The 12919-nt window shown below is 47.9% G+C and overlaps 1 protein-coding gene across 10 annotated transcripts in view; it reads right to left on the bottom strand.

The window, feature by feature from the left end:
* The window catches only part of AMOTL1 (angiomotin like 1), a 146725-nt gene that overhangs the window by 43865 nt on the left and 89941 nt on the right, over window positions 1-12919 (bottom strand). For all 10 annotated transcript variants that reach the window (XM_048217174.2, XM_048217175.2, XM_044386505.3 and 7 more), the window contains one exon: window positions 5635-5926. In XM_048217174.2, coding sequence (XP_048073131.1) covers window positions 5635-5926 — 292 coding nt within the window. The remainder of the gene's footprint in view (window positions 1-5634; window positions 5927-12919) is intronic.

Raw genomic sequence — 12919 nt, 5'->3', positions numbered from 1 at the left:
CACATTTCCAGACTCCAAGTGCAGTACTCTCCCAGGGACCCTCCTACCCATCTCCCCAAGGAAAATAAAATTCACATGAGGAGAGGCATCGATACACAGAATTTTACCCCTTTGTCTATGAACGTATCTACATAAGGACAAAGGACTTGTATCTAATTATACACAAATGCACCACAGAAAACCTCTTTATGTGAAGGAATTGAAAGATATGGGGTGAAAATCATTCTTTCTTCATTTTTCACTAAGCCGAGGGCTGTGCCTTTAATTTCTGGCATATTTAAATCTGTAACAAGTGGTTGTAACTGTTCTAACAGGAGTCTTCTCTCATAGCACGTTTTCTGAAGTAGATCTCAACAACTCCCATTTTACTGTTACGTAGCATAAATGCAGGAGAAAGGAGCATGGAACCCTGATGAACTGCTGCTCTGAGTTGGGACCGGAGGCCAAGTGGGGAGGGTTGAAGCCCTAGCGCCCCTCACTGGGCACCAAGAGGCCTGAACCGTGTTTTCAGTCTGTCCACAAGAGAGCTATGTCATCGTGAGCCAGGCACCCTCACTGCTGGTACCCCAACCACTCAGATCAGAAAGCCCCTGCTGAGACCCCTATAAATAATTCATGCCCTGGTAAAGCAGATAGCTATTGTGCATTTCCTATGAGTCTGGGTGCCAAGGATAGAGAAGGAGGTAAGATAATTCCTGGTCTTGGGATGCTCACAGTCTAGCTTTGGCCTCTCCCCAGACACATACGCTTCTCCACGCAACGTGATAAGGGGTGTGGTGGTTCTGGATGCTCTCACAGCCTAGAGACAAAGTCACTTCGCAGGGGTAAGAACAGGCTGCTTTAAAAAAGATTTTAGAGGGGCACCTGGGTAGCTCAGCCGTTAAGCGTCTGCCTTCAGCTCAGGGCATGATCCCAGGAGTCCTGGGATTGAGCCCCACATTGGGCTCCCTGATCGGCAGGAAGCCTGCTTCTCCCTCTCATATTCTCCTTGCTTGTGTTCCCTCTCTCGCTGTCTCTCTCTGTCAAATAAATAAATAAATCTTAAAATTTTTTTTTTTTTTTTAGAGAAAATGCCACTTAAAATAAGCCTTGAAGGATGAACAGGACTTTGCCAAGCAGAAAAGGCCAAAGGGCTTTGCATTCTAGTCAGAAGACAAGGCAGCAGCCGCAGCACAGGGCCAGAAAGAAAGTGTGCGTCTCTGACATGACAGGTGGTCCAGGGATGAGAGCAAGACGTGAGGGCGGGAGCTAGGCCTAAAGGAAGGACTTGCAGAGTGGGGGGGGGGGGGGCGGTCAACACTGCGTAGCAGGTGCAGCAGAGGAGCCAGTGGGTAAGGCAGAAAGCTGGGGGTGCCCCAAGCTTAAGGAGAGAGGATGTGGTCAATGCCCCGGAGGTTACAATGGAGCCGGGAAGACACGTCTGGAAAGAGGCCAGTGAACAGGCTGGACAGCGTGGGGGCTTCTGAAAAGTGGCAGCCCACCAGGGTGGAGTCGAACACCAAGGCTCCCCTCGGAGCCAGGTTATTTTCCCAAAGGCCTCCTGACACCAGAGCTGATCCTTTCCTGGTCCCCTTATTTCAACAGGCCTTTCTGTTTCTTCCAAAGATACCATGAATTGTTGGTACGGTAGCAGCAAAAGGACAGTACTTCCTGACTCCGGTTCATAGCCCTCCCGCAAATTATGCTCCTTCCTTTTAATTTTGTTTTCAAAAGAGATGGCTCCAAAACATACCACCATTTCTACGCTCATTTCATCTATAAAAGGTGGCCTTTGTTTTTGGACAGATGGGCATGCCAGGAGACAGTCCCCTTCAGGGCCCGAGGGTGTCACCTAGTGCTAGGGAAGCCGAGCAGCAGAGAGCTGAGGCCTGAGGCGGCCCCCAGGAGACTGAGGCTCCCGCTTCAAGCCCAGGACAGCCCCCGAGCCTTCCTCACGACATGGGCCAAGGGACCGTCCCTCGAGCTGATTTCACAGTACTTTCACCTGGCTGGAATACTGTCCTGTGTCCGTATTCTACGCCTCTGATCTGTCAACTCCGTGAGTGCAGAAACAGACCTTAGAGTCCTAACACTGTGCCCCGCCCCTCACACAGAGACAGACTGATGCATGAGCCTTTAAACGCGTAACTCCTTAAGACAGACACAGGCACTGATCGCGGATTCTGTCCCTCCGCACACTTTATAAAAGGAAACTGCAGGATCCCTGGGACAGCATAGTTTACGATCTTAAATCCTAAAACAATCGGGACCTGGGATATGGTTCCGTGCTGGTAGCTACCCAGTGAGAAAGGGCAAAGGTCTCAGTTCAGGACAAGGTACTTCCTGTGGGAAACGGTGGCTTCCCATCACCATGATGCAGACGTTAGTCCCTTTCAGTGTGTTAGGGAGCACAGAACTCTGACTACATGGAGCAAGTTCAAGGGATGCGGATTTTGATTCAACACAAGGGAGAATTCCTGAACTATGTTTTCCAGAAGTAGGCCCAGTAGGAGGAAGTGTCTCTCCTCTGGAAACATTCAAGTGAAAAATGAATGATCTCCTTTCAGGACCATTGAAGCGAGGATCCCTAAGGGGTGAGAACTTGGCCTAGAATCATTTTCAGAATTTTCAGTCTAACACTCTATGATGTGACTGCACACTCCTTCAGAATGGGAACCACCTCTTCCCCATGCCCAGAACACCGAATCCCCCTGATGTTTCTTAAAGATGAGGGGCAGGCTGGACAGGATGGCTTTGGTTATGAAAACACCCAGGCCAGTTCAGAGTCCCAGCAGGATCCCATGAAGACAGCCCTGGGTCTGCCTCCACGGCGCCCACCTTCCCTTCCAGCCAATGTCAGAAAGCTCTCAGGCCAAGCAGCACAGCCCCTGGGGTCCCACAGAGAAGCACTCCCTGTCCCAGAAACAAAACCAGAAGCAGAGAAAGAGAAATCCTCAGCCACTCCAAGCTCAAGATACTGGTATCTTCCCTGAGCCCCTCATGCACACAGCCCAGAGCTCAAGTAAGCCTGGGGGAACCGTAAATACCTGGCTCTTTCCCTTCGAATGACCATCTAGGCCCTGACGGCTTCTGACGCCAACCCTCTCAACAGCCCAGTCTGTTCCCGCTGCAAACTCTGTCCATTAATTAGGTGTCAGGGAAAGTGGGAAGAAAGAGAAGCAAAACGAATGACCAAAAGGAAAAAGTACCAACAACTACTCTTTCTGGGGGTCCTCAGCCCTCGTTCCAACACTAACAGTGACAATCATGGCCTTGTGCCTCTCTGGAAACAGGGTCTTCCTATCTCGGCCTCGCTCTGGCAGACCCTGCGTTCTCTCCCACTGTGTTCCTGGCACAGGATGCATAGGCTAAGGCCTGTCATTAAAAATTCATCTATTTCTGGTTTTGCCCTTACAATGAATCCCTGCGAGGGCTCCCAACACTGTGAGGATCCCGGATTGGATGTTATTGCTGGCACAGGGTGGCCACATCCTTTGGCGACGTACATGTCTCCATCCAAAACAGGGTCATCCTCACTGAGAAGTGAGGTCGTCACCTCATCCGCCAGTCCTCTCCCCAGACCTGCTGACAGACGGCTGAGCTGTGAGGCCCATGCACAGGGAGGACCTGGGACAAGGCCCACCTCAGGGGCACAAGCCGCGAAATGTTAAGTCACAGCCTTCAGGCAGCCCTTATGTCTCTTGCTCCCAGTTATTGACAACAGCTAGGGAACTAGTGATGAATACAGCAGCCTCCACCAAAATCTGCGTGTTCAAACTGACAATTCCAGTTTGACATATGACTGATTAGTGACGTGTAATAATTATAGAACCATTTGTAATATTCAAGGGACTAAAGGAGCTTTGAGTTCCAGAAGGAAAACAGCTTTTAGTTTCTCCTTTTTCAATCATCAAAATCCTTTGGCCACAAAGTTTAAGAATCATTCCCTGTGTGGAGAAGCTGAGTCAGTCACTGGGAGATTGGTTTGGTTTTTCAAAACAGAAATGTACACTAAAATAAAAAAAAAGAGATGTTTGTGACAGATCAGTAAAAAGTATATGTTAAGAAAAAAAGTCAACGAAGAATAACAAGACGTCCCAATTTCTCCGCCTTCCACATAACTATTCAAAGACATCCATATGGAAAGACCCAGAACCAAACTGCCCTCAGGTGGGTCTGCATAACTCGTGGACCTGTCTGCCACAGAGCTTCATTAGGGAGAAGAAAGAACGACTTACTTCCCAGGAGGGGCTGGGGAGCTCCTTCCCCTTGTGCAGACTGTGCCTAGAAGGAAGCTGCCCCGGGAGGTGTCAGAGGCAAGCTCGGGCCTGAGCAGCGATTTACAGCCAAGGCCACGAGACAGGGTGCTTGTTTCCCAGCTTCTGGGGTACAATCAGGGTGGGAGTGAGGCCTAAAACTGCAGGCAGCCCATTTCTGTCTGGCTCTCATTTTTCCACCCCCAGGAAAGGTATCCAGAACTCGCTGAGCCAAGTCTGGTCTTGACTCCAGGGAGCTCCAGACCCTTTCGGTGGAAGCTCTGCATGAACGTGCCAGGGCAGATTCTGTCTGTGAACGTTTGCACCATCAAACCCACTGCTCCCAGCTGTGTACTGCCAGGAAATCAGAGGCACTCACCAGTCTGAAACGCTTTTCAGCAAAAAGACCACGCCTTACCTGAGAGAGGAGCTACTCGGGCCAGCCAGCTGGGAGCATTAACTGTCACATGGGACCAAATGGCAATGCGCCTGTGGTCAGGTGGGCTTTATATTCCTACCTTTTCTCTTTATAAAAGCCCCTGATTGTCCAGGTACTTACATCTCAGAGGATCGCTCCCACCACACAGGCCTCCAGACCTCCAGAAAGGAAACTCTAGTGCCCTGCGGCTCTCCTGCTCTAAAACATCCTATTGCCTTTGCCCCCTCACCTCTTCTGTGAGGCCAGAAGCATTGCAGGTGCTGACACGTGGGGCTTCGTGAAATCACTGCCTACGACAGCTCATCTTGCTGGAAGTTTTCCAACAGACTGCGGCCCTCGGCATAAAGCCCTAAGCATGAAGGCTGCCACACACTCAGATACTCCCATGATAATGACACGGACTGAAATTGTGTAGCATCTCCCCACTGGAAATGCCAAACAGAAGAATGGACGGCAGGCAGTCACTCGGACCCTACCCGTGGTTTTGAGGCCACACTGCTTTCTGCGGAGACCAGCGAATGAAACCACATGGCGATCACATGGTTCCTATCTAAGAATCCTGGATGTAAAGACAGACCTGTCTCTCTCAACCCATCCCTCTGCATTCCTCGAGGTGTTCCCTCTTCCACACCGTCCACCTGGGGGAGTACTACTGAACTCTGAGTCTCAGGTCCAGGGCCATCCCCCACCACCCCCCCCCGGCACCTGTACCTTCAACAAACACCTGACATACTACTACTACTATGAGCTCAGGCGACGCTCCCAGTTTTGGACTGTAAGCTCCTCCAAGGCAGGCCCTGTGTCCTATTTGTCTGTCTCCCTCAAGCTTTGCACAGCACCCGACATAAAAAGAGGTCACTGCCCGCCCATGGGTCAAGGCATCCACCCCTGATGAGCGGTAAAAAATTCTGACCCTCCCAGAGAACGTTCTCCCTCTCCGTCCCTCGGGAAGTCACGTACCTTGTGAAGCTTGTCGGCATTGTCATAGTAACCCTGAAGTTCCTGGTGAAGCACCCGGTTCTCCTCAGTTAGTATCTCCACCATCTGCTGGGCTCGCTCCACGATGGCGAACGCATCCGGCCCAAGCTGCTGGCTGGGCGAGGCGGCTGGCGGGGGCTGCGGAGCCACCAGGGTCATGGGGAGCGGAAGTGGCAAGGACACGGAGTGCAGCGGCCCGCTGACGGGAGGGTTCTGGGAGGACATGGGGCTGTGCTGCTGCACTGTCGACGGGAAAGGGAGCTGGCAGGGACGGCTGCAAGGGAAGCAGAGACCAGGCGTCAGACCCCAGGAAAGCGGTGGGAGGAGATAGTCCCAACAAGACCCGGACTATTGACGTGGACCCTGCTGCCACAGGCCATCCGCACACGTGTCCGTGCCGGCGCAAGGACGACAGGTGCAGACTCTCACCCCCAAATACGTAATATGTTCTCCCTCTGGATCAGCACTGTTGGGGTGGCTGGAGATACCAGGGTCCTGCTCTCACAAAGCTTATGTTCTCAGGGATGGAAACAGGTGAGCCATCAAAGCCAGGTAATGTGACAGGGAGGGACAGATGGCTAGTTCATTCTGAGAAGGCAGGGAAGAGGACGTGGGTGCCTGAGTTGAAGTCTGAATAACAAACAAGAAGGAGCCAGTGGCTGGGGCAAGGGGGTCAAGCAGGAGGCAGAGGAGCATTCCAGGTAGGGAATCGGCTAGTGTGTGGGGCCTAAGTCAGGACTTAGCACAGGCAGACACGCGGATAAGAAGTACAGCCAGCAAAAGTGGGACAAGGTAAGACCAGAGAGAACAACGTGCAAGGTCCTTTGTAAGCCAAGGCCAGCCCTGCCCTCAGGGTGTAGCCCTTGCCCATGGAGGAGCTGCCCCACAGAGTGGTGTGGAGATGAGATGCAAGGGGCAGGAATGGACACAGGGCTCCCCGCAGGGAGGCTGAGCTGTGGTCTTGGTGAGAACCGATGGGAGTCTCATGGGGCCGTAGCAGAAGGGCAAGTAGGGATGGATTTGGGATACATCTGGATAGATCCATGGACAGCGAGAAAGAAGGGGAAGAAAATTTAAAAATCACTCCTAGATTTGGGGCTTCATACAAATGGACAGGTGGTACCATCCAATGAAATGGACAAGTCTTGGGGAAGAGACAAGTCTTTTGTTTTGATCTGCTCTGGTGAGGAGGTCTGGTGCTCCTAGCTGAGTGATAAAGATGGTTCAAAGCCCAGGCACTGGCTGCTCTACCTGAAACTGTGAGCTGCCACCTCTGGCTCAGCTCTCCAACATTCCCCACCTCACTATTCTGTCACCTGTTTCGTAAGAATCACCGTATTTCCTCTCAGCCTATGCCAAGGGCTCCTACCAACAACTCCTGCAGGTCTAAACAGCAAAGACGGGCCTGGTGGCTAGTCCTCCAACCACAGCTGCCTCTCTTTTGCAGACTCGGGACTCGCCGATCTCCCTAACCTTTTAGGTCTCCGTCTGGGAACTGGAGTGTGAAGAATCATCAGCACCCCTGAATCACCTACATTCTGTATCACAGGGCGGAGTCCTCTGGAGATCCAGCTAGTACTTCTAATCTTTGACGCTTATTTGTGTCTGTTGCCTCCCGTTACTCGTGGCTAACTGCAGCCAAAGCTCTCAGAGCTCCCCCACTTTGCCCAGGAGGCAACCTGGCCTATTTTCCTTTTAAGTAGACTTGCTGGAATGTTTTTGGACCCTGTCAGCCTCTGTATCACTCATTTTGTAAGCATCTCTTGTACCCAGGATTCCTCCTGGCAGCTACGTGTTGTACTCTAGAAGAAAATTTGACAAGGGTCACTTGAGCCCTCCCTAGGTGGATGCGCAGACATTCATAAAGATGACCTCAGAAGCAATCCAGCAGATCCTAACAATGTGACCTACCACGGGCCTTGCTTTGGTAACGAACACCAGGGCTCTCAACCTTGACTCGGAAGATATTCCCCAACTAGATTTCCTTATGTCTTCAATCAGAAAGTCCCATCCATTTTCCATTCAAACAGCTAGGATCTAAGTTCCCCAAGGCAAGGTGAAGAACCGTGGAGCTCAATTCGGTTCTTGATTCCTTAGTGGACTCCACTTTCCAGCCATCCTGGGATTTCAGAAAGGAATGCGGTCAATGGGGAGAAGCAAAAGACTACATGTTACACGGCCTCCATTCAAAGGCAGATGCCCGTTCCCAGCCCCAATTACTCCCTTCACACTTCCTCCAAGGCAAGGGACAAATGTGGCACATCTCCTTGGGGCCGAGGTGGGCACAGATGAGCCTGCATTGCTGGTGTCTGAAGCATGGGGCCTCCCTTTGGCCCAGGCATCTATGGGCAGGGGCTTCTATCTTTTAACATTTATTAAACTCTGGGATTTGGGACTCACTTATGGTCAACAGTGGATTTATCTTCTCAATCTTTTTCTGATCTAGAACAAAAAGGAAGTGTTTCCTGAAAGCCAGCCTAAGTCATCCATGATGGGGACTAGTCACCTGACTGGCAATGCAGGAAAAGGGTGTTTGCCAAGGTTAGGGGAAAGGAAAGAATTTCCTTTTTCAAAATGGGAACTCTTCTACTAAAGAGAACACTGGCCCCGTAAATAACTCAGTTACACGTTCAACAAACAGCACATCACAATGGAAGATGTGCAGGCAGGACAGCAAACTTCTATTCCTTGGCTCCACTACTCCACCAATGGATTGGTGAGATCAAAGATCTGGACCAGGCAGATTTGGGCTTAGTGTAAATGAAGGGGGAGAGAGTGTTGGGACAGAACAGGACAATTTCTCATGAGATCATACCAGAAACAACCTATCCTCAGCTTCCAAAGATAATGCTGTTCATTGGCCATGTCCCTAGCAATGGGGACACAGAGAAAAGGGAAAAAGATGGGATGGGGACCAATATGCGTTGAGAAACACCTTTGAGTAGAATTCTATGCTATAATTATCTGTTTGTGAGCCTGATTTCCTTCTGTGAAGTCACAGGGCTAGCTTATTTGAACCAGGTGTCTTGATTTCCTGGGACGATGTACTACTTAGCTCAATGCTAAAGGACTTAAGGGGTTAATAATATCTACAAAACCCAACACAAATAAGCACTAGAAAAATGTGAGTTATAATCACCATTACTATTATCTTCTGAATCCCACAGAACCTAATAAAGAGCCTGGTACCAAGCATGGCATGCATAAGTCCAATACATTTTTTCTGTTATGGCTAACAATTACGGAGCACTTTGTGCATTTGGCATCTCATTTTAAACTTTATAATTGCCTTCTAAAATAGGTCTCATTGTCAGCCCATTTAGATGAGAGAAGCAAAGCACAGGATGGTAACTTACAAAACAGAACAGAGATAATAGGAACATAAAGGATATCCCGCCTAGGATTTTGATTCGAGTCCACGCGGTTCGCAATTTCCCTATCCTGGTGAGAGAGGGAGGGAAGGCAGCCACCCTTCGGTCTTTCGCTCCTGGGTTCCTTGGCCCACGATGAGCAACCACACCACAGTAGGGTGTCCATGATGACACCCTAACACAAAAGTGTCACACCTCCTACAGGCTTGAGAAGCCCCTGGGGAAGCATAAGGTTGGAAATCTGCCTCTGAGTTGTTCTTGTGGACTGTTACTTACATTCCACATTATTATCTTGCATAGGCTAGTGTCTTGTTTCCAGAGAGCATTCAACTAACACTTATTGTGGGTCTATGCTATCTGTCAGGCACCACATTTCCACTTACTTAATGCTCACAAAAACCGGGGCAGCACAGGTCCTCCTCTTTTCTCAAGGAACTCAGTGAGCCTCAGAACACTGCAGAGAGTGACCTTTTCCCAAGTGCCACCCATCTGACCAGTAACTGACCAGTTACCTAAATATGTCTGAGCAAAGCTAAGTCCGCAGTGATGTATTAAAAAAACAGCATTTAAAGTCACATCTACAAGACAAAATGGGGGTCATAGAGGAAAGTCTTGCAGACTGGCCCTCCATCGTCAGTGACTTGGGCCATGCTGCACATAGCCCGACCCCAGAATTGGTACCCATTTCTTTCCTCTGAACTTACAACCTGCCTAAATCACAATCCCAACAATGTACCACCACTGGCCTATATCAAGTCCTTTGTTCTCCTGAATTTTTATTTAAATATAATATTATTTAATTTTTCATGCATGTGTCTTTTCTCCCAAATTTTTAGCATGCATGTTTTTTGAGGGTAGAAAATGACTTAAACTAGGTTGGTACCTAATACATTTGTGTCAATTGATCTGGCCCCTTAAGCCCAAGAGCAAGTTGGGAGATCACATATGCTTGATGTGCTTTCAAATAATAGCTAAACCCCCAACATTGTATTATTAAAGAAAAGACCTCTGGTGCTTAGATTGGTTCTGGATAATTGGTTCTAGGTAGAATCTCAAATCATGACATTGTCAATATAATACCATAGCTCCATGTCACTGCCCTTCTCTCTTTTCTAAAGATTTTTATTTATTTATTTGAGAGAGTGAGAGAGAGAGCACACACACGCGCCCATGAGCAGGGGGAGGGGCAGAGGGAGAAACAGACCCCCTGCTGAGCGTAGAGCCCAATTCAGGGCTCATCCAAGGACCCTGAGATTACGACCTGAGCCAAAATCAAGAGTTGGACGCTTAACAAACCAACTGAGCCACCCAGGCGCCCCATCACTGACCTTCTTCTTATGTATTTGGGGTCAGAAAATGAAGCTCAAAGTGGGAGTGACAATGTTATTTGGATTGGGGAAACAGGGTCATTGGTGGCATCTAATCACCAGTCTATGGGCTCCTCTGTGCACGCTGCAAGCCTTCATACACAAGCTCATTCATAAACGTACATATTTACGTGACACCTGGATGCAGTGTGCCACATCAGCATGTCACGTCCACTGTGTCACTGATTTCTCACAGACTTGGGCATTCACAGCTCTCAAACCACACACTATCCTACTTTCAGAGTATGCAAACTTTAGGATTCACAAAGCAGAGATCTCACTACAAAGCAAAAAAGGGGGGGGGGGCTTTGACCTGGGGGGTCTAGAACCCACTCCCACCCACGGGGGCTACCTTCCATGTTAGTACAGGACAGCACTTCTCCTTCGTATGGGGTCTCTTTTTTCTGCTTTCGCTTCTTTCTAACCATGGACCCACGGGCGAGTTTTTAACTTCACCCTTAAATAAGAAGCTCATACCTACCTCACAGGGTTGCTGTGAGAATTAAATGAGATAAGGAATATAAAGCATGGCCCACCATGTCTATTCCGAGGGAAGTACTTAATACCTGTCTGTTGTTACCACACACGGATAATCGGTGTTAGGAAAAAAGCAAGAAGAACCACCCCCGAGTGTCCCTTCCTCTTCAAATACCACATGATGAGAATCGCAGTCCCTAATCCTCGACCTCAGTAAGGGATCCGAGCTCACTCCAGTGCCACAGAATCTCGGGCTTCTGAAGAGCTTTCCTGCAGCATGACACAGAGCAAAGGCTCATTTCGAGGTGATGTCTAGACCTGTCAGGGCACTCTCCCTCAGACACAGAGTCTGACCTCCTTCGGGACGTGTGCGGTCCCAGAGGAGCCATGAGCTACCTGTGCTACCGGACACCCGAAATATGCAGCAAGTGTAGAATATACATCAAAATCAGAAGACTTAGTACCAAAAATGCAAAATACCTGATTCATAGTTTTTTATGCTGATTACCTGTTGAAATGATGATGGTTTTAGCTAACGGAAACGTGTTTTTACTTATTTTTTCAAAGATTTATTTATTTGAGAGACAGAGAGAGAGCAGGAGGGGGGGCAGAGGGAGGAGACAAGCAGACTCCCCACTGAGCAGGGAGCTCAATGTGGGGCTCGATTCCAAGACCCTGAGATCATGACTTGAGCTGAAGGCAGACGTTTAACCAACTCAGCCACCCAGGCGCCCCTAAAACATGTTTTTAAAAATATGTTTTTAACGGGTTAACTCAACTATTTTAAAATTAAGTTCACTTGTTTTCTTTTAACTTTTAAAAAATGTGGCTGCTAGAACATTTTTAAGTAGACACATGTGGCTCATAACTATACTTCTGCTGGACGCACTGCTGTAGACCTTACTGAATGTACACCAAAAGGCCTCATTTGGGGAGATAATTCCAGAATTCAGTGACTCAGAATCCAGCAATTCATGCAAAGAGACCAGGAGTCAGTCCCCCTCTGCTCTCCCCACATCCCCAAGCACCAAGGGTGATCAGCAAGTTATGTTCACTATATGAAATTATATGTTCATCTGCAATTAGGCCATCATGCTAACATTTAATGAATTTGGTTCGTGTGATTAACAATTAAAAATTAAAAATTTTTCAAAACGTGGCAGGAAAATAAACATCAATGGATAAACAGATGGAGAATGTGATCAAGGAATTAAGAGAGAAAATGCCGGCAGCTCAATACATTTTTTCAAAGCAAACTTATTAACAGAGACATAAAATCAAAACAACATTTTTCAGTTTATTGACCTTAATAATTCAGTTCAATAAGTTTTCACCGAGTCCCTAAGAAAGGATTTTTTAAAAAATCCTATCTATGCGTATTAGGATTTCACCAAGTATGTGTGAAATACAATGCACAGAAAAATGACTGGAAGTTACTGTAACAAGAGGTTGGAGTGGCTAATGCCAGGTGATGGGATTAAGGACTGTTCTTTCCTGTTTTTCTTTATAAAATTTCTACAATGAACACATCTGGCTACTGTCTTAAAAATTCATTATCTAAGATTACTTAATACATATACATTGTAGAAAAATTAGAAACTGAAGATAAGCCAAAAAATCTGCATCATTATTTTGATAATCAGAGAAAGTAAACAAAAAAAAAATAAAAGAATTTAAAAACAAGATGAAATCATAAAGGACTTCTTGGCCCATGGTGAAGAGGTTCAAGTGTTAAGACAGACCTGTCTGTCCTTCAGCAAAAATACCTCCTATTTACATAGAATTTTCCCACTTAGAGTATTCTCTTCTGATTTTCTGACCCTCAAGGCAACACAGTGAAAGAGTACTTAACTCTGGTTGTCTCTGGATAGTGGGACTGCGGATAATTTCTACTTTTCCTTCTTTTCCTTTGTTGGGGGGAGAAAATGACTGTTAGAAAAAATGAGCTGGAACAATTTGAAGAAAAGGAAACTGAGGCTCAGAGAACGTACACGACTTACTACAAAATGGAAGAGCCAGAACTCAAAACTCCTCAAATCTTCATCCAAACCA

Source organism: Ursus arctos, unplaced genomic scaffold (assembly GCF_023065955.2).
Source record: "Ursus arctos isolate Adak ecotype North America unplaced genomic scaffold, UrsArc2.0 scaffold_22, whole genome shotgun sequence".
NCBI lineage: Eukaryota > Metazoa > Chordata > Mammalia > Carnivora > Ursidae > Ursus > Ursus arctos.
Note: the sequence above shows the minus strand (reverse complement) of the source record. Positions and strands in the feature narration are given on the sequence as shown.